This window comes from Phyllobates terribilis, unplaced genomic scaffold, assembly GCF_046119375.1.
Source record: "Phyllobates terribilis strain yellow unplaced genomic scaffold, ASM4611937v1 Scaffold_12__6_contigs__length_324123572, whole genome shotgun sequence".
In the NCBI taxonomy this organism is placed as follows: Eukaryota; Metazoa; Chordata; class Amphibia; order Anura; family Dendrobatidae; genus Phyllobates; species Phyllobates terribilis.
In genome coordinates this window covers 32,889,192-32,916,833 of record NW_027362772.1, presented here as the reverse complement: position 1 = coordinate 32,916,833, position 27,642 = coordinate 32,889,192, and the positions used below count along the sequence as shown (strand labels likewise).

Below are 27,642 nucleotides of genomic sequence, written 5' to 3'. Positions count from 1 at the left end.
GTTACCTGCTCGAGGGGGCTCTTCACCCGGTAATAATTTACACAGACCACAAGAACTTGGCTTACCTCCAGCATGCCCAGAGACTTAACCCGCGCCAAGCCCGGTGGTCCTTGTTTTTTGCTCGCTTTGATTTTGTTCTTCATTTTCGCCCGGCTGACAAGAACGTCAAGGCGGACGCCTTGTCTCGATCCTTTCTGGTGTCTGATCTTGAGGAAGATCCGAAACACATCATCGATCCCGCCAGAGTAATGCAGGTGGCTCCCGTGAGTCTAAATCGTCTCCCTCCCGGAAAGACGTTCGTGTCGGTACCTGATCGGGAGAAGATCCTTCACTGGGGTCATTCGTCTAAACTAGCTGGCCACGCCTGTCAGAAAAAGACCCTCCAGCTTATTACCCGGCACTACTGGTGGCCTACCCTGCACAAGGACATAATAGACTTTGTTTCTGCCTGTGTGTCCTGCGCCCGCAACAAGGTTCCAAGACATCTGCCAGCCGGTCGCCTCCTTCCGCTTTCTGTACCTGCTGCCCCCTGGCAGCATATAGCAATGGACTTTATAACTGACCTCCCAGTCTCTGCCGGTTGTACGGTCATTTGGGTGGTCGCTGACCGCTTCTCCAAGATGGCTCATTTTGTTCCCCTGCCAGGCCTCCCGTCTGCACCCGAGCTAGCTAAAGACTTTATTCGTCACATCTTTCGTCTCCATGGCCTGCCCCTCCACATCGTGTCGGATCGTGGGGTACAGTTCACCTCACGCTTCTGCAGAGCCACTTGTAAACTGCTGGACGTCACCCTGGACTTCTCTTCTGCTAACCACCCACAGTCCAATGGTCAAGTGGAGCGGATCAATCAGAATCTGACCAGTTACCTCCGGCACTTCGTTAATACCCACCATTCTGACTGGGTGGATCTCCTACCATGGGCCGAGTTCTCTTACAACAATCACGAGAGCGAATCCTCCTCCAAATCCCCGTTTTTTGTAGTCTTCGGTCAGCATCCTCGGATTCCTTTTCCTGTCTCCACCTCTGTGGACAACCCGGCTGCGGAATCTCTCGTTAGCAAATTTTCCTCCATTTGGGAGAGTACCCGATCCGCACTCCTTCAGTCGTCCGAGCGGATGAAAAGACATGCTGACAAAAATTGCCTGGATCCTCCACAATTTCGTCCCGGAGATAAAGTCTGGCTCTCATCTAAATATGTCCGACTCAAGATACCTTCTTACAAGTTAGGGCCTCGGTTCATCGGCCCCCTGGAGGTCATCAGTCAGATCAACCCGGTGGCCTATAAATTGAAACTCCCGGCCAACTTACGGATCCCTAACTCCTTCCATGTATCTCTCCTCAAACCTGTGGTACTTAACTCTTTTTCCAAGTCTACAGGTACGCCTCCTGCTCCGGTTTCTGCTGAAGACGAGTTTGAGGTAGAGAACATTCTTGCCACCAAAAGGGTAAGAGGAAACACCTTTTTTCTAGTAGATTGGAAGGGGTTTGGTCCTGAGGAGAGAACGTGGGAGCCCCGGGAGAACATCCATGCCCCTCTTATCCTTGCTAAATTTCTGTCTGGCCTAAAAAAGGGGGGGCCTAAAGGGGGGGTACTGTAGCGCCGGCGTCCCTGCCCTCTGCTAGGCAGGGACGCTGTTCCCCTCACCTCTCTGCTCCGAGCCCGGCGTCCTCCTCCTGCTCTGCTGGCAGCGCGCGCTCCTTCCCGGCCACTGTGCTTAGGGCGCGCGCGCGCGCTCCCTCCCTCTTAAAGGGGCCGCGCGCACCGTCCTAAGGAGTCCCCGGCCAATGGCCGGAGGACTTCACCATATATAAGGCACCTCCTCCAAAATGGAGGTGCCCGAGCAATGTTGTTGCACTGTTCACTACTCTGCTTCAGCCCTCAGGTCCCGTTGCCAGTTACCTGCCAGTTACCTGCCAGATTCCTGCCAGCTTGCTGTCTTATTCCTGCCTGATATTCTGCTACTTGCCTGCTAGCCTGAGGTCCGACGGTCTGCCTTCCAACTCCTGTCAGTCTGTCTAAGGACCAGCTTGCCCGCTCACCTGGGAGCGCACATCAGCTTCCTGCCTGCTTGCCTGAGGTCCGACGGTCTGCCTTCCAACTCCTGTCAGTCTGTCTATGGACCAGCTTGCCCGCTCACCTGGGAGCGCACATCTGCTACCTGCCTGCTAGCCTACCTGGAGGCTCCGCCGTCACGTGCTGCGACCACCTGCCTGTCCAGAGACTCCTGCCCACTCACCTGGGAGCGCTCATCTGCTGCCTGTCTGCTAGCCTACCTGGAGGCTCCGCCGTCACATGCTGTGACCACCCGCCTGTCCAGAGACTTCTGCCCGCTCACCTGGGAGTGCTCATCTGCTGCCTGTTTGTTGATCTTCCTGGAGGCTCCGCCGTCACATGCTGTGACCATCCGTTTATCCTGAGACTCTCGCCTACTCACCTGGGAGCTCACGTCTACCATCAGCCGCCACAGGTCGTACCAACCCTTTACCCAGAGACTGCCCCAGTCGCTTGCCGTGACCTTCTGCCCGTTCATCCAGAGACTGCCCCGGTCACTTGCCGTGACCTCCTGCCCGTTCATCCAGAGACTGCCCCTGTCACTTGCCGTGATCTCCTGCCCGTTCATCCAGAGACTGTTCCGGTCACCTGCTGTGACTGCCTGCCTGGTCGCCACCCGCTCCCTTACAAGGACCGCCCCCTTGTATAGTAGCTCAGAGGTTCCGCCTCCCAGACCTGTTACACTATCCCTCTATATATCTCTGTACTTATACATCTCAAGAAAAGGTCATCCAAAAATATTCAATAAATCAGCAGCCATGCCATAATATCGGATTGCATCATATGATGATAAACATGATGATAAACATGCCAATAAGGTCAGATTAAAGAAAAGCCATTTTTTATCAGTTTATCCTGTTCATCATATCATGAAATAAAGCTGCTCTAATACAAGACTTGTCCTTGAGCGATGATTCCAGAGTTTGATTGTTCCGCCAAAGGACAATTTAGTGAGTGTCTACGCTGCATCTATTCAGGACGGGATCCTCACATATTGATGTCACAGATCTCATCTTGGTGGTCCTATTGCATTTTGTTGATAGCAGACTGACCACTGCAATTAAATGGTATCAGCCATAGTCTTAACATTGTGGTGACAATGCAATACGCTATGCAATAAGGGTAGAGCACCACCCAACAAGATGAAGAATGCCACACCTAGACCCATACAACATCATTAGTAATTTATCAAGTAAGGGGCCAGGGGCATAACCCAAATGTGCCTAAACTGAGTATGCTAATATATAATATATAAACTTGGCACTCGTATGACTCAAAAAAATTTTTTAAGATTTTTTAATGAAAAACGTGGTACAAAACAACAGACTTTTCAGTCAAAAGAGACCTTCATCGGCGTACTACAGAAAAGAAAATAGATAAATAAGCAAACAAAGCAAAGGAAATACATTGCAGTCCGTCAAAAAATATACAGTCATGTTTAAATGCAACAGAGACACCTACTGTCCTTCATGGCAAATGGACAATCTTCTTTAAAATATTGAATATTTTGTGGCCATATTTCAATATATTTAGTAAAAGTTATGTTTTACATATTCTCACATTTACTGCTGTATATTTGTAAATATCATTATTGTGAGCGATATTCAATTATTTTGCTGTCTTGGATGTTCTTCATGGCACATGAAAAATACTGCTTGCAAAGCCCATATTATACTACTGTATATGTTTCTCTCCAATAATGCCTAATGCATGGAGACAGAAAATGTGATGCATGTGTAGCACCCCGAGGACTCGGCTGCTACAGGGGTATTGCACCTCAAACCAGAGGTGTGGTATTCCACTCCCGGGTAAGGATGGAGTGTGGGACTGAGCTCAGCTAGCTGCATGCACTACACACATCCCATTTCCGGGGGACAGAACTACGGTACTCCCACCAGTTAGATGTGCAGGTACGACAGCGTCTGTCCCTGGCTGGAGTGGGAGGGGGGGAGGAACATCCCAGTAGTGTAGGGGCAGATAGGGGGGGGACTCTGGGCATAGAGGTAGGAGCCCATTGGGTGCTAGCCACCTGGGCTCACACATAGAGGGAGTATATATGGTGGGCACCATCTTAGGACAGGGTCAGTCAGTCTGAGGAGGAGCAGAGCAGAGGAGCTCAGCCAGGAGGGCTGACAGGGAGCTGTGGCTCCGGCTGGGCCCAGCTCCAGGGCCAGGCTTGTAGTGGAGAGGAGGAAGAGAGGCCCGGAGACACAAGACAAAGAGGGAACCCTGAGATCCCAGAATTAAGCCAGAAGGGTGAAGGGTTGGCGGAAACGGGTACCGGAACCCAAACTGGTGGAGGCTAATGATCCTCAGCCAGGAACCGGAGGTCGTGGTCAAGTTTTGCCGCGATCCTCACCACATCCACCAGAAAGGCACACCACGAATAGGGTCAGGAAAGCCAGAGAAGGTTTTACCATCAAGAGGCCCGAGGGAGCCGGACAAAGGTGGATCCCTGGTGGGAACGGCCAGCAGAGAGAGAGAGAGAAGGGAGCTCAGGACCACGCTCCGGAACTGCCTGGGGGTTCGCCGAGTCCCGCACCTGGTGAACGCAGTACGGCTCGGGTGGTCACTCCCGGCCGAAGTGACTAAAGCAACATCAGTGAGTAAACACCCTGAAACTGCATCATACGTGTCTGAGTCTCCTTGCTGCACTATCACTACCTCCATCATCCACATCTGCTGCCCTGAGGCCATACCCCTCCCGTTGGGGGTTATACCATCTACACTGCACAATCATGTCACCGGCCTCAGCGGACTGTCCTGCAGCAGCAGCCTCATAGCTGCATTCAACGGGTGGCATAGTCGTACAACATCTACTGTTAAATATACTGCCGTCCAGTTTGACTCCCTGGGCACGGACCGGGTCACCGCCACGAGACTACTACCCCCATCTGATCCGGCTCCGGGTAAGCCTCCGTGCGCGCGATGCCGCACGACACAGCAGGCCCAGGGGCGCGTCACATGTAACCACTAGAAATTAATATGAACTAGTCTTAATGAGGATGGAAGATGAGAATCAGCCCTTTCTCTGCCAAAATTATCGAATTCTCAATTCTGAGATAAAATCTGTATTCGGTGAAGACAGGCTTTACCATGTGAAAGAAGAGCACACAAAAACAGTAAGAGAAAACGGAGATAAATTAATTTAAATAATTGGTGCAGAAATTCTGCAACATGAAAAAATTGGAACAAAAGCTCAATGTGGGAATGCAGCCTTTAAAGCCAAAATTTGCAAATTTTAAAACTTCATGTTGGGGTAAAAATTTACAAATTATCCAGCAGATTTACTGCAGAATTCTGGTGAAACTTCTTTATAAATTGTATCCAAAAAGAAAAGATATTAATAAACAACAAATGTTGAATTGGGACTAAAGATGAGTCAGGCAAAATTAGAATTAGTTTTTTTGAATGTTTTTTTCCCGGGTAATTTGATTCACGGAGAAATTATTCTCAGCTAAATGAATGTCCCTTTTTATGGTCTGGGGTCTCTCCATACCCAAGAGCATAATACAGGTAATATGTTAAAGATAAAAAAAATCCTTATATACAACTTACTGCTCCCTACTTTGGCCAATCAGCTCCTCACCTCCACCCGTCTGGTTCTCATTGCATCTTTGGATCAGCATCAGCAGAGCTGAAATCCCCACAAAGTTAATGGATCACTCCATGAAGTCACAGACTGCAACCTTTGAGGCTGCATGGGCTGAACCCTCCTGGGCCTCACAAACCCGAAGATGGCCTCTTATAGTTCAGAAAGCGGCCACCATTTTACTGAATCCTCGTGGAAGCAAAGTATCGAAAAATCTGCATTTTGGCGAATGTGGATTTTTGTAAAATTTGAGTAGAATTCAATTCCTTTCAAATTTCGTTGCTCATCTGTTATTTGGACCATTTGCATTAACCTGGTAAATTGAGACAAAAGTAATAATATTAGCAACTTATCTCTTTGAATTTTTTATTGTAACTATAAAAAGTGTAAAATTAAAAAAAGGGAAAAAATGAAATGTAAAATTAAAAAGTTTTTTTTTTCAAGGATTAACAGACGCAATAAATGATTATTTGAAATTATTTAGTTTAATCCTTTTTTCGTATTCACTCTATGATGGATGATGGATCATTCACAAATATTATAGTTTTGTATTTTTTATTACTTAGTAAATATATCATATATGTTATTCTTAATCGCTGGGAATATTTCATTTTTCTTCTTTCTGTAGATGCACCAACTGAAGTCCTCATCACCTTGAAGAATGAAAGTGAATTTACTGAATTGATCTGTGATTTCCTAAGGAGCCGACCGGATGTAACTCACTACACCTGGATGAAGGAAGGATCTATATTACAGAGTGAGATAGGGAAGACTCTGACCATAGATAACAATGGAAAGAGTTATGGTCGATATTCATGTATCGCTCACAACAGTGTTGGGGAATCAACCTCTGATGAGATCTACCATAAGGGTAAATGTTCTGCATCCAGAAATGATGTAAAATCAATTGCTGCACAAATGTTGTCAAACATTTCCTTTAACAAAATCAATTAACATTTTTTTCCTTTATTAATTTCATATTAAAGAGAAATAAATAAAAATCTGTGAGATTAATAGTTTTACCTGTGGGCCTTCTTCTTTAGGGCTCGCTCTCACTTGCGATTAAATCGGACGAATGTAATCCGATAAAAAATATGATTGCGTTAGTACCAATTTAACCCTATGATGGTGTGCTCAGTGGCATTTTTTTTCCAGCTCTGATCGGATTGCGATTGGGCTGAAAAAAAATCGCAGCATGCTGCGATTGCATGCTGGATTTGAATCGCGTGCAACCATATAAGCCTATGGGTGCATGTGAAACATCGCACTGCACTACAATATCACCTTAGTGCAGTGCGATTCCTGCCAACACCAGCAACACATGAGATGGAGAAATTACTTTCTCCATCCCCTCCACAGCTGTGTTGTGATCCTCTCTGTGTGATAGAATCGGAGTACAGCCACCCACTTACACTCGGCTCCCACTCGCAGCAGTGAGCAGCTATCGCATCGAATGCCATGCGCTAGTGGAACCCTGGCCTTACAGTGAATCAAGCCATGAACAATGACATACTGCTAATAGGAGCAGACCACAATTGGGGTCCATCACATTGTGTGGATAGTTGTGTGCGGGCCAACATACTGTGTTGAAGGTCATATACTGTTTGGAGGGCTATTATACTATATGGAGGGCCAGCAAACTGTATGGAGGGCCATCATATTGTATGGAGGGCTATGTCGGAAGCATCATACTGTGTGTGTGGGACTACGGAGGCCATCATACTGTGATGGGGTGACTGTGAGGGTATTATACTTTGCAGGGGATACTGTAGGGTCATCATACTATGTGTAGCATTGGCATCTTTGCCTCCTGCCAGGCAGAGACGCCGTCCCTCTCACCTCCCCGCTCCCCGCGCGGCGTCCTCCTGCGCTCCTCTTCCTGCAGCGGCCGGCGTGCGTTCTTTCCCGGGCACTGTGCTTAGGGCACGCGCGCTCCCTCTCTCTTAGAGGGGCCGCGCGCGCCGTCCTAAGGAGTCCCCGGCCAATAGCCGGAGGACCTCCCATATTTAAGGCACCTCCTCCAAAATGGAGGTGCCCGAGCAAAAGTTGTTGCACAGTTCCTCATCTCTGCTTCAGCCCTCAGGTCCCGCTGCTAGCCTGACTCCTCGTCCTGCCTGCCAGCCTGTTATCTGCCTGTTACCTGCCGAGACTGCCAGCCTGCTCACCTGGAGCGCTCACCTGTTAACTGCCTGTTACCTGCCTTGGCTGTCAGTCCGCTCACCTGGGAGCACCCGCCTGTTACCTGCTGTGTCTGTCAGCCCGCTCACCTGGGAGCACCCGCCTGTTACCTGCTGTGTCTGTCAGCCTGCTCACCTGGGAGCGCCCACCTGTTACCTGCCTGTTGCCTGCCTTGTCTGTCAGCCCGCTCACCTGGGAGCACCCGTCTGTTTCCTGCGAGCCTACCTGGAGGCTCTGCCGTCACATGCTGTGACCACCTGCCTGGTAAACCTAGAGACTACTACTTGCTCTGCTGTCACGTACCGTGATCACCTGTCAGTTAACCAGAGACTTCTGCCTGCTTGCTGTGTCCATCCGTCATACCGGTCAGTCCCAGCCATCTGACCCGTGGGAGCCACCTGCTCTCTTACAAGGTCGTCCCCAGAGTAGCACCTGGTCCCTCTGCCCGGATCCTCCCTGGTCATGGAGTCGCTAGCTGCCGTCTGACCAGGGTCGGTTCGGGTTGATACTTAGTTACACCCCTCTGTGTCCCTCCTTGCACCGCGGCACAGAGGTTCGACAACCCGGATTGACATCCGGTTCCAAGAACGTACCAAAGAGACTACTCGGACAGAGTTTTCCCGCCTTGCTCCTGCTTTCCAATGACCTGCCTCTCACCAGTCATTCCGCGGGCATACTCGCCCGAACCTATGCAGATCGACCAGACCAAGATGATCAAATCTCGCCAAGAGTCACGCCGAGCCGGGGGAGGCTGTTTCTATTGTGGCTGTAAGGAGCACTTCATCCATTCCTGCCCGGAGAAGCCGGGAAACGCCAGTTTCTAGGACCGCTCGGAGAGGTCGTCCTAGGCAAAAGTAAGCCCTCTCCATCCCTGACTTTGTCTGTCTCTATCTCCTGGGGAGAGAACCGTCACTTTGAACTCACCCACCTGGATTCTGGAGCAAATGGAAACCTCATTTCCCAGTCCCTGGTTGAGAAATACCGTATTCCCACCAAGTCTCTGGCTGAACCATTGTCAGTCGCCTCCGTGGATGGAAGACTCCTTCCGGTGACCATCCTGCTCGTCACAGAACCCATAACCCTGCAGGTGGGAATGCTGCACTCTGAGAAAATATCCTTCCATGTGCTTCCCGGACTTTCTCACTCCCTATTGCTAGGCCTACCTTGGCTCCAGACATATGAACCCGTGTTGAACTGGCAATCCGGTGAAGTACTCCGGTGGGGGCCAGACTGCCATAAGACCTGCCTGGTTCTGGTTCGACCGGTTCGTCCACCACCTACCCCAGCTAATTTACCCAGTCTTCCTGCTCTTTACTGGCTATATGCTGACGTCTTTGGTAAAAAAGAAGCAGAGACATTGCCACCTCATAGGCCATATGATTGCCCGATCGACCTGGTACCTGGCGCCACTCCACCCCGTGGCCGTATTTACCCGTTGTCTGCGGCCGAAACCCGGGCCATGTCTGAGTACATTGAAGAGAATCTGGCTAGGGGATTCATCCGGAAGTCTACCTCCCCGGCTGGAGCTGGATTCTTCTTTTTCAAAAAAAAGGATGGCTCGCTATGCCCCTGTATTGACTATAGAGGACTCAATCAGATCACGGTAAAGAATAAATACCCCCTGCCACTCATCTCCGAGTTGTTTGACCGCCTTAGATGTGCCAGGATCTTTTCCAAGCTGGATCTACAGTGCGTGGAGCATATAACCTGGTCCGTATCCGGCAAGGAGACGAGTGGAAGACGGCATTCAATACCCGGGACGGTCACTATGAGTACCGTGTGATGCCCTTCGGTCTCTGCAATGCTCCCGCCGTCTTCCAAGAACCTGTCAACGACATTTTCCGTGATCTTCTTTACTCCTGCATGGTGGTATACCTGGACGACATCTTGGTCTTCTCTCCGGATCTTCCCACACACCGGAGGGATGTTCGTCAAGTCCTGCTTAGGCTCAGGCAGAACCACCTCTATGCTAAGTACGAGAAGTGCCTCTTCGAACGGATCTCTCTTCCATTCCTGGGCTATGTTATCTCCCAGACAGGCTTGTGAATGGATCCCGAGAAACTCTCGGCTGTCCTAAAGTGGCCCCGTCTGGAGGGGTTGAAGGCGACTCAGCGATTTCTGGGCTTCGCCAATTACTATCATCTCTTCATTCCACACTTCTCGTCCCGGACGGCTCCCATATCTGCGCTCACCCGTAAGGGGGCAAATCCCAAGGTCTGGTCGACCAAAGACGAGGAGGCCTTCCTTTCCTTAAAGCAAGCCTTCTCCTCTGCCCAGTTCTGCACCGTCCAGACTGTAATAAACAATTCTACCTGGAGGTTGATGCTTCCTCCTCCGGAGGCGGAGCAGTGCTCACCCAAAAATCTTCTTCCGGGAGAATGGTAACCAGCGGCTTCTTCTCCAAAATCTTCTCCTCATCTGAGCGCAACTACTCCATAGGAGACCGATAATTGCTAGCGGTCAAATTGGCGCTGGAGGAGTGGCGCTACTTGCTTGAGGGGGCTCTATACCCGGTGATCATCTATACGGATCACAAAAATCTGGCATATCTCCAGAATGCCCAAAGACTCAATCCGCGTCAGGCCCGGTGGTCTTTGTTCTTTGCCCGCTTCGACTTCATCCTACATTTCCGCCCGGCGGACAAGAATGTCAAAGCCGATGCCTTGTCCCGATCCTTTCTGTCCTCCAATCAAGAGGAGGAGCCTATGCACATCATCGACGCCTCCAAAGTGATGAATGTGGCCCCCTTGGATGTAACTCGTCTTCCACCCGGTAAGACGTTAGTTACGGTTACCGGCCGTGAGAAGGTTCTTTGCTGGGGCCATTCTTCTAAACTAGCTGGCCATGCTGGCCAAAAGAAGACCTTCCAGCTCATTACCCGGCATTACTGGTGGCCTATCCTGCGTAAGGATGTGGTAGACTTCGTCTCAGCCTATTCATCTTGTGCCCGCAACAAAGTTCCCAGACATTTACCAGCCGGTCAGCTCCTGCCTCTTCCCGTACCTGCTGCCCCGTGGCAACATATTGCTATGGACTTTATTACTGATCTCCCTGTTTCTGCCGGTTGTACAGTCATTTGGGTGGTCGTGGACCGCTTTTCTAAAATGGCCCACTTCATTCCTCTGCCTGGCCTCCCTTCTGCATCTGAGCTTGCTAAGGACTTCTTTCACCATATCTTTCGTCTCCATGGCCTACCCCTCCACATCATGTCGGATCGAGGGGTTCAGTTCACCTCATGCTTTTGGAGAGCTACCTGTAAGCTGCTGGATGTCACCCTGGATTTCTCCTCCGCTTACCACCCTCAGTCCAATGGTCAAGTAGAGCGGATCAACCAGATCCTTATCAGCCACCTCCGGTACTTTGTCAATGACCACCATACTGATTGGGTGGACCTCCTACCATGGGCCGAATTCTCTTATAACAATCATGAGAGCGAATCCACTTCCAAGTCCCCGTTCTTTATTGTCTATGGCCAACAACCCCGGATTCCGTTTCCCGTCTCCGCTTCTGTGGACAACTCTGCTGCGGAGTCCCTGGTCAGTGATTTTTCCACTATTTGGGAGAATACTAGGTCCGCACTTCTTCAGTCTTCCGAGCGGATGAAGAGATTTGCTGACAAAAGACGTCTGGATCCGCCTCAATTCCATCAGGGAGACAAGGTTTGGCCCTCCTCCAAACATGTGCGGCTCAAAATACCCTCCTACAAGCTGGGTCCTCGGTTCATCGGTCCATTTGAGGTCCTTAAACAGATCAATCCAGTGGCCTACAAGTTGAAGCTTCCACCCACCCTACACATTCCCAACTCCTTCCACGTATCTCTCCTCAAACCTGCTGTCTTTAACTCTTTCTCCAATAATTCAGGTACTCCTCCTGCTCCGGTTGTTGCTGAGGACGTTTTTGAGGTGGAGAATATTCTGGCCATGAAGAGGGTAAGAGGGAGAACCTTTTTTTTCTGGTGGATTGGATGGGATTTGGCCCAGAGGAGAGAACTTGGGAACCCAGGGAGAACATCCACGTCCCGCTTCTCCTTGAAAAATTTCTTGCCAGCCTAAAAAAGAGGGGGCGTAAAGGGGGGGGGTACTGTAGCATCGGCGTCTCTGCCTCCTGCCAGGCAGAGAGTCCGTCCCTCTCACCTCCCCGCTCCCCACGCGGCTTCCTCCTGCGCTCCTCTTCCTGCAACGGCCGGCGCGCGTTCTTTCCCGGGCACTGTGCTTACGGCGCGAGCGCTCTCCCTCTCTCTTAAAGGGGCCACGCGCGCCGTCCTAAGGAGTCCCCGGCCAATAGCCGGAGGACCTCCCATATTTAAGGCACCTCCTCCAAAATGGAGGTGCCCGAGCAAAAAGTTGTTGCACAGTTACTCACCTCTGTTTCAGCTCTAAGGTCCCTGCCGAGCCTGTTACCTGCCTGTTACCTGCCTTGGCTGTCAGTCCGCTCACCTGGGAGCACCCGCCTGTTACCTGCTGTGTCTGTCAGCCTGCTCACCTGGGTGCGCCCACCTGTTACCTGCCTGTTGCCTGCCTTGTCTGTCAGCCCGCTCACCTGGGAGCACCCGTCTGTTTCCTGCTAGCCTACCTGGAGGCTCTGCCGTCACTTGCTGTGACCACCTGCCTGGTAAACCTAGAGACTACTACTTGCTCTGCTGTCACGTACCGTGATCATCTGTCAGTTAACCAGAGACTTCTGCCTGCTTGCTGTGTCCATCCGTCATACCGGTAAGTCCCAGCCATCTGACCCGTGGGAGCCACCTGCTCTCTTACAAGGTCGTCCCCAGAGTAGCACCTGGTCCCTCTGCCCGGATCCTCCCTGGTCACGGAGTCGTTAGCCGCCGTCCGACCAGGGTAGGTTCGGGTTGATACTTAGCTACGCCCCTCTGGGTCCCTCCTTGCACCGCGGCACAGAGGTTCCGCCACCCGGACCCGTAACACTGTGCATGTGGAGGGTATAGTGTAGGAATTCACTTTGAGGGTATTATACTTTGTTTGGGGGCACTTTTGTTGGCATCATACTTTATGGAGAGAGGTCAAATCATCTCACATCAATTTGCTCATCTTTAAATCAAACATTTGTCCATGAACTTGGTAAAACAACATCAGCTCATCTCATCATTTCCTACCTAAAACATTTTGCAAATAATTCTTTATATGGAGATGAAAAAATTGGCTTTATGTTTGATTGATAGAAAGTGAAAGTTGCAGCTTTTTTACAAAACATAAAATTAATAACAATTACAGCACTGAGAAACCCGTATTTATAATCACTAATACTGAGTTTGGGTAAATTGTTTTCTGTTATAGTTCAAATTTTAATCTATTGTTTCTGTATCTATTTATATAATTATTCAGGTTCATTTCCAAACCGTTACCGACACATTATCATTCCAGCAACAATTGTGACAATTTGCCTAGCACTGCTTTTATACGCTTGTTGGAGGTAATGTATATTATTGAAAAATATTTATTTATGGCTGCAAATTTTTAAATCATTTTACATCATCCTACTCCTATAAATTCTCTGTCTTTTAGCGCACTCTGAGATAAAGCCAAGACCAATCACAATGAGAATCGCTTCTTCTGGAGGACTTGGCACCATAGATGAGCAAATCTATTCAAAGCAAATTAAATTTGCTATAAATTTCACCAAATTTTGGATTCAACAGAATCCAATTTCTTTGTACTGCAATTGGTTTGAATATATATATATATATATATATATATATATATACACATATATATATATATATATATATATATATATATATATATCCATATATATATATATACGGTATATTCAAACCAATTGAAGTACTATTGGTATACAATAAATAAATACAATTGTGCTCAATAGTTTACATACCCGAGCAGAATTGTTCCTTTCTTGTCCTTGTTTCAGAGAATATGAATGATGACAAAAAAAACTTTTTCTCCACTCATGGTTACTGGTTGGGCGAAGCCATTTATTGTCAAACTACTGTGTTTTCTCTTTTTAAATCTTAATGACAACCAAAAACATCCAAATGACCCTGAATCAAAGTTCACATTCACTGGTGATTTTGGCCTGATAACATGCACAGAATTTGACACAAATGGATTTGAATGGCTACTAAAGGTAACATCCTCACATGTGACCTGTTTGCTTGTAATCAGTGTGTGTGCATAAAAGCTGAGTGAGTTTCTGGGATCCAGGCAGACTCTTGCATCTTTCATCCAGCCACTGATGTTTCTGGATTGTGAGTCATGGGGAAAGCAAAAGAATTGTCAACGGATCTACAGGAAAAGGTAGTTGAACTCGTATAACACAGGAAAGGGATACAAAAAAAATATCCAAGGAATTGATAATGCCAGTCAGCAGTATTCAAACTGTGAGTAACAAATGGAAAAGCAGGGGCTCTGTTAAAACCAAACCACGGTCAGGTAGGCCAACAAAAATTTCAGCCACAACTGCCAGGAAAATTGTTTGGGATGCAAAGAAAAACCCACAAATAACATCAGCTGAAATTCAAAACTCTATGAAAACTAGCGGTATGGCCATTTCAAGATGCACAATAAGGAGGCACTTGAAGAAAAATGGGCTGCATGGTCGAGTCACCAGAAGAAAACCGTTACTGCTCAAATGCCACAAAGTATTTCGCCTACAATACTCCAAAGGTAATTTGGAGTGATGAGATCAAAATTGAACTTTTTGGCCACAACCATAAACGTTACATTTGAGAGAGGTCAACAAGGCCTATGATGAAAGGAAAACCATTCCTACAGTAAAGCACAGAGGTGGATTGCTGATGTTTTGGGGATGTGTGAGCTACAAAGACACAGGAAACTTGGTAAAAGTTGAAGGAAAGATGAATGCAGTACGTTATCAGGAAATACTGGAGGCAAATTTGCATTCATTGGCCCGGAAGCTGTGCATGGGATATACTTAGACATTTCAACATGACAATGATCCAAGGCCAAGTCGACCTTTCATTGGCTACAGCAAAACAAAGTGAAGGTTCTGGTGTGGCCATCTCAGTCTCTTGACCTCAATATTATTGAGCCACTCTGGGGAGATCTCAAGCGCGCAGTTCATGCTAGACAGCCCAGGAATTTACAGGAACTGGAGCCTTTTTGCCAATAAGAATGGGCAGCTTTACCATCTGAGAAATTAAAGAACCTCATCCACAACTACCACAAAAGACTTCAAGCTGTCATTGATGTTAAAGGGGGCAATACACGGTATTAAGAACTGGGATATGTTAACTTTTGATCAGGGTCATTTGGATGTTTTTGGTTGTCATTAAGATTTAAAAAGAGAAAACACAGTAGTTTGACAATAAATGGCTTCACCCAACCAATAGCCATGAGTGGAGACAAAGTTTTTTGTTATCATTCATATTCTGTGAAACAAAATCAAGACAGGAAAAATTCTGCTGGGGTATGTAAACTTTTGAGCACAACTGTATGTATGTCTATCTAGACCCCAAAATATAATAAAAATAGGATTTAAAAAATAAAAAAAATCATCATACTTATCTTACAGGTCTCTTCTCTGGCCTCTCTACTTCTCACTGTCACTCTTCCAGTCCTCAAAGCATCTACTGGTCCCACCACTTATGTTGAAATCCATAGGCCTCTCACGTTAGGCCAAGAAATCCAACTTTGGTGAAGCCCAGGATAGTTCTGCAACAGCAAAGGGATGGTCACTATGACATAAGGTCACGACTTTTTTCATGACATTGTGCAGCATGCACTGAATGATCCTCATTGTAACCTGAAATTGCTGCCTTAGTGCAAGCAGTGGTGATCAGTAGATGTGAAGAGGACCTGACGGGACACAATTAGGAGTGGAGGGGCTAGAGAGGTGAACGGTGAGGTGAGTATAGGAATTTTTCGTACTTTTTATCCATTTGATGACCCTCTACTGTAAAAAAAAATGGCAACCACTGACTGAATTTGCGTAGAAGGATTGCAAAAAAATTTGCATATTGGTGAATGCAGATTTTTGTAAGATTTGAGACAAATTCAATTCCACTCTAATATATTTGTTCATCTCTAGTTTCACTTTTTGGTGCCTTTAGTGTTGACAAGGCTTCATACAATGTCATTAGGCCAAGTCATGATGTCAGTCGCCCAAGAACACCCTTATGTCGTGTGAGGCCTAGTCAGCACTAGAGGGACCAAAGACCGAAACCTGATGAGTATTAGACCAGAGGAGAAGAGTCTTTATTCTTTGACTCCTTCATGGCCGACCAGGTTTCATGCAATGTAATGATGCATGGAACATCAAATGTCATGATGTTGTGTGAACCATAGTCTTTGCATTAGGTAGCGAAGAGTGACAACTGAAGAGAAGAATACTAGAGGGAGCCTGAAGAGGACATGATAGTGATGATGCAGTGGGACATGTGACGAATGTAGAGAACCTTACATTATTTTTATTTTTTAACCCTTAGGGTCCTATAGGAAGCTTAGCCATGACAGATGGGCAATATAATGGCTCAGTGGTTAGCACTGTAGCTTTGCAGAGCTGGTTTCCTTGATTTAAATCCCAAAATGGACTGCACACGTGGTCAAAATTGTTGGTACCCATCGTTTAATGAAAAAATAAACCACAATGGTCATAGAAATAACTTGAATCTGACAAAAGTAAAAATAATTTAAAAATCTATCAAGATGAACAAATGAAAGTCAGTCATTGCTTTTCAACCCTGCTTCCACAGAAATTTAAAAAAAAAATAAGCTCATGAAAAAGGCCTGGACAGAAATGATGGTACCCCTGAAAAAATGTGACAAAAGGGACATGTTAAATCAAGTTGTGTCCACTAATTAGCATCACAGGTGTTCACAGTCTTGTAATCAGTCATTGGGCATGTATATAGGGCTAAAGATACTCACTGTGCTGTTTGGTGACATGGTGTGTACCACACTCAACATGGACCAGAGGAAGCAAAAGAAAGAGTTGGTTGTCTCAGGAGATTAGAAAGGAAATTATAGACAAACATGTTAAAGATAAAGGTTACAAGACCATCTCCAAGCAGATTGATGTTCTTGTGACTACAGTTGCACATATTATTCACAAATTTAAGATCCATGGGACTGTAGCCAACCTCCCTGGATGTGGCTGCAGGAGGAAAATTGATGACAAATCAAAGAGACTGATAATATGAATGATAACAAAAGAGCCCAGGATAACTTCTAAAGAGATTAAAGGTGAACTTCGAGCTCAAGGAACATCAGTGTCAGATCGCACCATCCGTCGTTGTTTGATCCAAAGTGGACTTCATGGGAGATGACCAAGGACAACACCATTGTTGAAAAAAAAACATAAAAAAGCCAGACTAGAATTTGCCAAACTACATGTTGACAAGCCACAAAGCTTCTGGGAGAATGTTCTATGGACAGATGCGACAAAAATGGAAGTTTTTGGCAAGGCACATCAGCTCTATGGTCACAGACGGAAAAATTAAGCATATCAAGAAAAGAACACTGTTCATACTGTGAAACATAGAGGAGGTTCTGTTATGTTCTGGAGCTGCTTTGCTGCATCTGGCACAGGGTGTCTTGAATCTGTGCAGGGTACAATGAAATTGCTAAGAGGAAAACATTGGACTATTCTGAAGTGGCTTCTATGAGCCCTCACATAAATCCAATTGAGCATCGTTGGAAAGAGCTGAAACATGCTGTCTGGAAAAGGCAACCTTCAAACACAAGACAACTGGAGCAGTTTGCTCATGAGGAGTGGCCAAAATACCCATCAAGAGGTGCAGAAGTCTCATTGACAGTTACAGGAATTGTTTGATTGCAGTGATTACCCCAAAAGGTTGTTCGACAAAATATTAAGTTAAGAAGAACCATCATTTCTGTCCAGGCTTACTTCATCAGTTTAATTTTTTTTAAAATTCTGTGGAAGCTGAAAAGCAATGTCTGACTTTCATTTGTTCCTTTTCATAGATTTTTTATTTATTATTACTTTGGTCAGATTCAAGTTATTTCTGTGACCATTGTGGGATTTTCTTTCATTTAACGAGGGGTACCAACAATTTTGACGACGTGTGTATATCTGCAAGAGTTTGTGTGGGTTTCCACCCACAATCGAAAAACATAGTGATAGGTATATAAGATTGCGAGGAACAATGGTGATAGTGATGGTGAGGTCTGCAAAGCGTTGTGGAATTTATGGTGCTTTATAAGTGACTAAAATACATAAATTATATAACTTTATATATTTTTATTTACTCATTTATTTAAAATACTGTAACCAACACTAAAATAATTTATATTTTCTGTTTTCAAAGAAATAAACACAAGAAACTGGAGCCAATAGAGGTAAGTGACATGCTAAAACGATAGCTGAGGTCTGGTTAGGACAGGAGCCCACAATAGGTTAATACCAGAAGAGAAATGAGAGTGTATGAGGGTGATGGGCTGGTGCTCTCCTGTAGTGTTTGTATGGACACTACACCAATAAGAGCCTTAGAATCTGTGGCTTCAGCCCAGAGTCGGGATGAAAAATTCTTCCAGATAACAATTCACTTTAGTGGAGAGATCTCGGTACCTGGGCTGCGCTTGCAGAAAATAAGGATCATCAATGGTATAAAATTGAGTTTTTTAATTAACCAACATGTTTCAGCACTGGACTGGCGCCATTTTTAATGTAATGAAAAACAAATGTCATTATCTTGAAAAAGAACCCAGTTCAGTGCCATAAACATGGTTAATTAAAATCCTTCATTTTATACCATCGAGGATTTTTCATTTCCACAAGCACAGTCCAGGTACCGGGATCTCTCCACTAAAGTAAAACGCTAGAACTATAAACACAGTTCCTTTCCTTTGGCACAGTATAGTCATAGAGATAGTATGGAGAAAAGAAGGAAGCTCAGCTTTACGGAAAAGCAATCTTCTTTTATCAAGGGTGCAATACAAACTGATACATGAAAAAATATATCTTTGTACCTTGTTAGCTAGTAGATAGAAAAATATTAATATTGGAGAGTCCTCAGTGATTGATACCTTTTAATGGCTAACTGAAAAGATAGAAACAAATTGCAAGCTTTCGAGTCTAGTCTGGCCTCTTCATCAGGAATAGAATAACACAAAATCTGAAGAATCACATATTTCTACACAACAGGGCAAAAGAATAATGCAGTAGATGAGACAAGTGATGTGAAGCAGAACTATGAGTATGTGATGGGGAGAAAGAGCGTGAAGGAGTGTGAAAGTTTTATTGTCCTGCGATTGAGGTCTGGTCCAGGGTTGTGATGACCCCACAGGTCTGAGGAGCACATTACTCAATACAAACTGGCTCCCAAGTTAAAACTTGAAAACCTATGCTTTTCAGTTGCAAAGTGCAGTCTTAGTCATGAACATGATCATGATGAGGGGAGCGCTAAGCACTTGAAATGTTTAGATGTTGAAGTTATAACCTGTCACCAGTTTGTATTGCACACTTATGAACAGTATAACCCCTGGCAAAAATTATGGAATCACCAGGCTTGGAGGATGTTCATTCAGTTGTTTAATGTTGTTTGAAAAAAAACAGATCACAGACATGACACCAAACTAAAGTCATTTCAAATGACAACTTTAGGGCTTTAAGAAGCACTAAAAGAAATCAAAATAAAAAATGTGGTACTCAGTAACGGTAATTTTTTTCAGACCAAGCATAGGGAAAAAATTATGGAATCACTCAATTCTGAGGAAAAAATTATGGAATCGTGAAAAACATACACACAAAAGAACACTCCAATACATCACTAGTATTTTGTTGCACCACCTCTGGCTTTAATAACAGCTTGCAGTCTCTGAGGCATGGACTTAATGAGTGACAAACAGTACTCTTCATCAATCTGGCTCCAACGTTCTCTGATTGCTGTTGCTAGATCAGCTTTGCAGGTTGGACCCTTGTCATGAACCATTTTCTTCAACTTCCACCAAAGATTTTCAATTGGATTGAGATCCGGACTATTTGCAGGCCATGACATTGACCTTATGTGTCTTCTTTCAAGGAATGTTTTCACAGTTTTTGCTCTATGGCAGGATGCATTATCATCTTGAAAATGATGTCATCATCCCAAAACATCCTTTCAATTGATGGGATAAGAAAACTGTCCAAAATATCAATGTAAACTTGGGCATTTATTGAAGATGTTATGACAGCCATCTCCCTTGTGCCTTTATCTGACATGCAGCCTCATATCATCAATGACTGTGGAAATTTGCATGTTCTCTTCATGCTGTCATCTTTATAAATCTCATTGGAATGGCACCAAACAAAAGTTCCAGCATCATCACCTTGCCCAATGCAGATTCGCGATTCATCACTGAAAATGACTTTCATCCAGTCATCCACAGTCCACAATTGCTTTTCCTTAGCCCATTGTAACCTTGTTTTTTCTGTTTAGGTGTTAATGATGGTTTATGTTTAGCTTTTCTGTATGTAAATCCCATTTTCTTTAGGCGGTTTCTTACAGTTTGGTCACAGACATTGACTCCAGTTTCCTCCCATTCGTTCCTCATTTGTTTTGTTGTGCATTTCCTGTTTTGGAGACATATTGCTTTAAGTTTCCTTTCTTGACGCTTTGATGTCTTCCTTGGTCTACCATTATGTTTGCCTTTAACAACCTTCCCATGTTGTTTGAATTTGGTCCAGATTTTAGACACAGCTGACTGTGAACAATCAACATCTTTTGCAACATAGCGTGATGATTTACCTTCTTTTAAGAGTTTGATAAGCCTCTCCTTTGTTTCAATTGACATCTCTCGTGTTGGAGCCATGATTCATGTCAGTCCAGTTGGTGCAAAGGCTCTCCAAGGTGTGATCACTCCTTTTTAGATGCAGACTAATGAGCATAATTAATTTGATGCAGGTGTTAGTTTTGGAAATGAAAATTTGCATGGTGATTCCATAATTTTTTACTCACATTTGTGTGATTCCTTATTTTTTCCCTCTGCTTGGTCTGAAAAAAATTACCCATACTGAGTACCACATTTTTAATCTTGATTTCTTTCAGTGTTTCTTAAAGCCCTTAAGTTGCCATTTGAAATGACTTTAGTTTTGTGCCATGTCTGTGATCTGCTTTTTTTTAACAACATTAAACAACTGAATGAGCATCCTCCGAACCCGGTGATGCTATAATTTTTGCCAGGGGTTGTATATTGATTTTCTGTGAAGCTGGACTACCCTCTTTTCTCCTGACTATGGTGTGTAGGTGGACACGTAGTCCCTGCTCCGGATCGCATTGTACATGTGCAACAGTGAGCTGGATTATTTTCTCATAGAAATAGTGTACTGTAGAAAGCCCAGGTTTCTCATTTATAATAAGTAACAAAGACCAGTGGTAAAGAATAACTCTTGATATTGTGTGCAATGCTGTGTATTACATGGTGGGCCAATTATTTACATGCGGCAGATTAGATACATTGGATCAAAGTGTCAAGGTAAGTAAAGCTCAATGTTTCGGAAAGGAAAAAAAACACCCAAAAAATAGATACGAAATGGTCATTCAGAGGTTGGTCCTCTCAAAGAAGATGTTCAGGATGTACATTATTTGGTGGTATAAAAAATTGATGGCAGGGTGGGCCGTTTATATGATTACACCTAAATTAAAAGGGAATGGTTGGTGATATCAACTTCCTATTTGTGGCACATTAGTAGATGGGAGGGGGACAACTTTTCCAGATGGGTGGTGACCATGGTGGCCATTTTGAAGTCGGCCATTTTGGATCCAACTTTATGTCATGTGACACATCAAACTTATTGAGAATTTCATAAGAAAAACAATGATGTGCTTGGCTTTAACGTAACTTTATTCTTTCATGAGTTATTTACAAGTTTATGACCACTTATAAAATGTGTTCAAAGTGCTGCCCATTGTGTTGGATTGTCAATGCAACCCTTTTTTCATACTCTTGACACACTGATAGCAACACCGCAGAAGAAATGCTAGCACAGGCTTCAGGTATCCATTGTTTCAGATGCTGCACATCTCGTATCTTCACAGCTTAGACAATTGCCTTCACTTGACCCCAAAGATAAAAGTCTAAGGGGGTCAGATCAGGAAACCTTGGTTGCCTTTGAACTGGCCCACGATGACCAATCCACCTTCCAGGAAACTGTTCATGTAGAAATGCTCGGACCTGACACCCATAATATGTTGGTGCACCATCTTGTTGGAAAAACTCAGGGAACGTGCCATCTTCAGTGCATAAAGAGGGAAACACATCATCATGTAGCAATTTCAGATATCCAGTGGCATTGAGGTTTCCATTGATGAAGAATGGCCCCAATATCTTTGTACCCCATATACCACACCATGCCATCAATTTTTGTGTTCCAACAGTCTTGGAGGGATCTATCCACTGTGGGTTAGTGTCAGACCAATAGCGGTGGTTTTGTTTGTTAACTTCATCATTCACAAAAAAGTTTACCTCATCACTGAACATAATGTTCTGTGTAAACTGAGGGTCCTGTTCCAATTTTTGTTTTGCCCGTTCTGCAAATTCAGTGCACCAATCTGGGTCATCCTCGTTGAGATGCTGCAGCAGCTGGATTTTGTAAGGGTGCCATTTGTGAGTAGCTAATATCCGCCGAAGGGATGTTAGACTGATGCCACTCTCCAGTGACATGCGGCGAGTGCTACGCTGTGGGCTCTTGCTGAATGAAGCTAGGATAGTCACTGATATTTCTTCATTAGTGACAGTTTTCTTGCGTCTCACTATCTTTGTACGCCATATACCACACCATACCATCAAGATACGAGATGTGCAGCATCTGAAGCAACGGATACGGGAAGCCTGTGCTAGCATTTCTTCTGCGGTGTTGCTATCAGTGTGTCAATACTGAATACTTCGAGTTGGAGCTACAAGAGTTCCTCTATAAATTCTTCTAACACTGTAGATTTTTCTGTTTCTAAAGTTCTCAAATTATTTCAGTATTTCTCTGAACTGAAGAAAAAATAATCGCAACTGTTGTTCCTGCAGACTGAAGCCACATATACTGACCTGATTACATCAGAGATTACAGAAACATACGATCAATTGAAGGTAACAACATTGATGTAGCAACACCTGATAAAGTATTTCTGCCTATATCTAGCATTTTCTACTTTGGTACATGGTAATTTCTGTCAGCACAACTGATTGGCTCAGTCCTGTCTGATAGTCTGGGTATTTGGAAATCTCTGACATTGTCCCCAATTCACCAAGACTGCCTTTTTTCAAGTCATTATTGATGAAGAGTGCGTTGGCATTGGCTATGTTCTTCTATCTAATACTGTAAACTTTTCTGTTTCTAAAGTTCTCAAATTATTTAACTTTTTCTCTTAACTGGAGAAAAAGTAATAGCAATTTTTTGTTCCTGCAGAATGAATCCTCATATACCGACCTGATTAGATCAGAGATTACAGAAACATACGATGAATTGAAGGTAACAACGTTGATATAACGACACCGGATAAAGTATTTCTGACTCTAGAATTTTCAACATTGTTACATGGTAATTTCTGGTCTGTACAACTTTTTGGTTCAGTCTTGTCTGACAGTCTGGTTGCTTGGAAATCACTGACATTGGCCTCAATTCACTAAGACTGTCATGATGAACAGTTCATTGGCGTAAGATGCTCTAAATTCATAAAGAGGTGTGCACCTTGTAATGAATTTGGTACATCTTTCATGTGTCGTGCGCCACTCCATGACATGTGCACCAGTTAGAGACTGGAATATATTATTGTCATAATTAACACTACCTTTGTGGTGTTAATTATTAGTAATTTTCTGGCTGTGCTTGGTCATACCATCTCCCTTTGAAGCTCCACCAACTTTTTAAAAAGTTGGCTGAGCTTTTCAGTCTTGGCGTAAAAATGTCAAAAGTGACAAATTTTTGGAGCTTCACAAAAATTTTGAACAATTTCAAATAGTTGGTGAATACTGATGGACCAGAGACATAGACTTTATACAAGGTTGTCTTATGTGGTTTCCTCAAGAATTAGTCTCAGATCTTCAGGAAGAATTGGACAGAGAGAAGATGAGGGGGTAATGATTAACTAAAGCCTAAAGCTAGGCTCAGTAATTGCTTTTCCCACTCAGCTGGTCGATAGTTTCACACTAGGTTCACAAAGCCTGATGAATATATCGATATTAGTAATAGGAACCTCTTATCTGTATGGCTAATTATAATATTTTCTGGTCATTTTTAGTGATGAACGAGCACTAAAATGCACGGGTACTTGTTGCTCGGGTCGAGCACATTGGAATACTCGGGTGCTTGACCCGAGCAACGAGCCCAATGTAAGTCTATGGGAAACTAGAGCATTTTTCAGGTGGCTCCCCCCGGCGGTCTGCAGAGGGCCTAAAAATTGCCCAAATCGATGGGAACAGTGCTCAAATGACATGGAAATAGCATGGGGAAGAACCCTGGAAGCATTTCTGACCCCCACGTCACTGCTGACAACAACGTTGTCAGAGTATTACGCCACTTTTACGGATTCACAATAAAACATACAAAAACAAAACCAAAATGGATTTTCCTGGGAAATAAATTAAGGAATATCGTTTCCAGGGTAATGATTTGTATTTAAGGCAAAATAAATAACCAAAACAAAAATACTCCTCCACACCTTGGGCTACGTTCGCATGTAGCATTTTTTATGCGTTTTTGCACTTTACCATTGCTTTCAACAAAGAAAAATGTATTCACTGGGAAATGTCATTTTAACATTTTACAACTTTATCTGGCCATGTGGTGTGTGACACATCCTCAGAAACATGCATACAGTGCTCAAAAGACATGGGAACAGCATGGGGAAGACCTCTGGAAGCATTTCTGACTCCCAGGTCACTGCCTAAAAGTGTGCCCATCATAAGTGATCCTTGGCGCATGCGAAGATGCCTCCCGCCATGCACCTGTCGCTGCAGACTTGCAACAATCACCGTCCACGTCCTTGTCCCAGTGCAGCGTTCAGTTGTCCCTACCCCATTCCTTGGAATGCAAGCGCAAGTAAGCAGCCAGCCACCCACCCATAGGCTGCAATACTATACTGCCAAATTTTTGACAGCTGCTTGCACTTGAAATGTGGTCTTTTAGGCTCGTGGAGGCGGAAGCTTTTCATAACCTCATGCCGGCGGCGGCCGGGTGTCCATACTCAGTCCCCAGCCGCCACTGTTTCTCCCGGTGTCGTCTCCGCCTTCCACAAGCATGGGCCCACAACATTACCCGTGCCCTCCCCAGTGCACTTACTGGGAAGGAGCGCCTAACCACAAACACATGGACAGGTGAATGTGGCCAGTGACGGTACGAAGCCAGTCCACAGCTTTTTTTGCTGAGAGTTGTATTTAGCTCGGTGAAAAGACTGGCATAGAGGGAAACCGCATCTACCCTGGGTGTCATTTCTCCCAGGAAGTCTTCTAATGCAGCTTGTTGCAGAAGCAATGGCAGCCCGTCCAACATCAACTCGCACTTGTCGGTGGTGCTTTGACACAAACATCTTTCTTTGCCTATTTAATTTCATGAATACAGAGTTGAACAATGGCCTCATCTGCAATGCGGTTTAAGAAATAACATGCATAAGCATGTCCGATCCACATTAAAAAAGCAGCCATGGAGTGTCCGGAAACCTTCCCCCACACTTTTCTTAGTCAGGGCTGCTTCTCGGCAGTGCTGGACGGACCCCACACCAGGGAACCGGAGACTCCTCGGGTGGGCCATCCTTCTCCTTCAGGAGAGTTCATAGTGCCTAGGTGAGGCCATGATGATAATAGAGGCCACCATCTGCATAGTTTTCTGTTACTTGGAATGCAAGCGCAAGTATGCAGCCAGCCACCCACCCACAGGCCGCAACACTAAACTGCCAGATTTCTGGGCAGCTCTTTGCACTTGAAATGTGACCTTTTAGGCTCGTGGAGGCGGAAGCTTCAGCAATCTTATGGTGGCGGCGACCAGGTATACATACTCGGTTATTTTTCCAGGTATCATCTCCCCCTTCCACAAGCACGGGTCCCACAACATTACCCGTGCCCTCCCCAGTGTACTTACTGGGAAGGACCGCCTACCCACAAACACATGGACAGGTGAATGTGGCCAGGGACCGTACGGAGCCAGTCCACTGCTTTTTTTGCTGTGAGCTGAATTTAGCTCAATGAAAGACTGGCATAGAGGGAAACCGTATCTACTCTGGCTGTCATTTCTCCATCACCAGGTTCCGCCCATTGTCACACACGACCATGCCTGGCTGTATGTTCAGCAGTGAGAGCCACAGATTAGGCTGCTGTGTTACAGCTTTCAACAACTCTGCAGCGCTGGGCAGTTTGTCAATTAAGCATTGAGCATGTTATCTTCAGTAGTGTTGAGCCACCCCCGTAGTGTTCGAGTTCGGTTCGGTTCGTCGAACACCCGTGTGTTCGCCGAACTGTTCGTCGAACTGTTCGTCGAACACCTTCGAACACCATTAAAACCAATGGCAGGCAAACAAAAACACATAGAAACACATAGAAAACACCTTCAAAGGTGTCCAAAAGCTGACAAACTGCTCAGAAGACATAACTAACACATGGAAAAGTGACAAGTACATATAGTCATGCGAAAATAAAAGAGGTGGAGGAGTAAAAGGAGGGGGAGACACAGATATAGGCATGTCATGCCCTTCTAAAATCCAAAAAGTGAGAAGCCGACACGGCCAGTCCGCTCCTGCCCGTGCCACCTCCGTGTCGCCGGGTTTGTGCCAGAGCCGCGGTGAACCCTGATGGCCAGCCCCCCTCTTCCAATACTGGTGCCTGTCCGCTGGTGGGTCGAGCGAGCCCCCCTGTGGTGGAGGCAGCTCTAAGCTTTTTAATTTAAATTGTCTCTCTAATTTGAATGAATACACTTTAAATCCATTTACAAGGATCTATTGGAGGGCAAGTCTCATGCCAGCAGCCGCGTAATTCCAGCTCCAGTAGCGTCCACTAAAGCTGCTGCAGTTAAAAAGCTTTTATAAGGATCGAGCTCGGCTGTCCACCGCAAGGCATCCTACTGCCAGTCCCAGCCCCTATGCCTTGGGGTGCCTCCTGATGCTCTTCACTGAGTATCCCGTGGTCCTGAAGCATTTCCTTTGAAAAAATGAAGTGTCCAAACTACAGGTGGTGTAGCTTGCTTAACAGCCGGGATAATCCGCTGACTAGCAGACACTGCTACTAGGCACAAAGTATTTCCTGGGCTAGATGCAGTTAAAAATTTGTAATTAGATACTCTCGTTGGATGCTGAGAAAGCATTCCATAGAGTCTCCTGGCACGCCATATATGATTCTCTTAAAAAGCTTGGGGTAGGGGTCTAGGGGACCCTTTTATAGCCAAAATCACGGCCCTGTATCGCAATACGTCACCTAGGCTGAAGATAAATGGAACTGTAGCACCCTGAGGGCTCAGTTGCTACAGAGGTATTGCACCTCACCCAGAGGTGTGATATCTCACTCTCAGGTAAGGATGTAGTGTGGATCAGGACCCGACACCTGCATGCATTACACCACATTGCCGTGGGGCAGGGCGACCAATATGCCCCTGAGATGGGCACGACAGTCCCTGTCCCTGGCTGGAGTGGGGGGAGGGAACACTGAGGAAGGGGAACCCTGTAGTGCAGGAGCAGGGAGGAAGCAGTTCCTGGGTGCATTGAGAAGGGAGTATAAAAGGTGGGCACCATCTTAGTTCAGTGCAGAGAAGTCTGAGCAGAAGTGGCAGGGAGCAGGGGCTCTGCATGAGCTCTGCTCCGGAGGCGGGCCTAGTAACAGAGGCCCAGGCCTGGAAGAGGGAGAAGGAAGGAAGAGGAGCGGAGAAGGCTCCAGGAACGAGGAACGAAGGGATCTCAGGGGTGCGGACG

At 45.5% G+C, this 27,642-nt stretch overlaps 1 protein-coding gene across 1 annotated transcript in view; it reads left to right on the top strand.

The window, feature by feature from the left end:
* LOC141172994 (Schwann cell myelin protein-like) overlaps positions 1-27,642 on the top strand; it is a 102,121-nt gene that overhangs the window by 31,764 nt on the left and 42,715 nt on the right. The window contains exons 4-8 of the mRNA XM_073657610.1: positions 6,274-6,516; positions 13,166-13,253; positions 18,091-18,121; positions 22,778-22,840; positions 23,160-23,222. Of these exons, the coding sequence (XP_073513711.1) occupies positions 6,274-6,516; positions 13,166-13,253; positions 18,091-18,121; positions 22,778-22,840; positions 23,160-23,222 (488 nt within the window). The remainder of the gene's footprint in view (positions 1-6,273; positions 6,517-13,165; positions 13,254-18,090; positions 18,122-22,777; positions 22,841-23,159; positions 23,223-27,642) is intronic.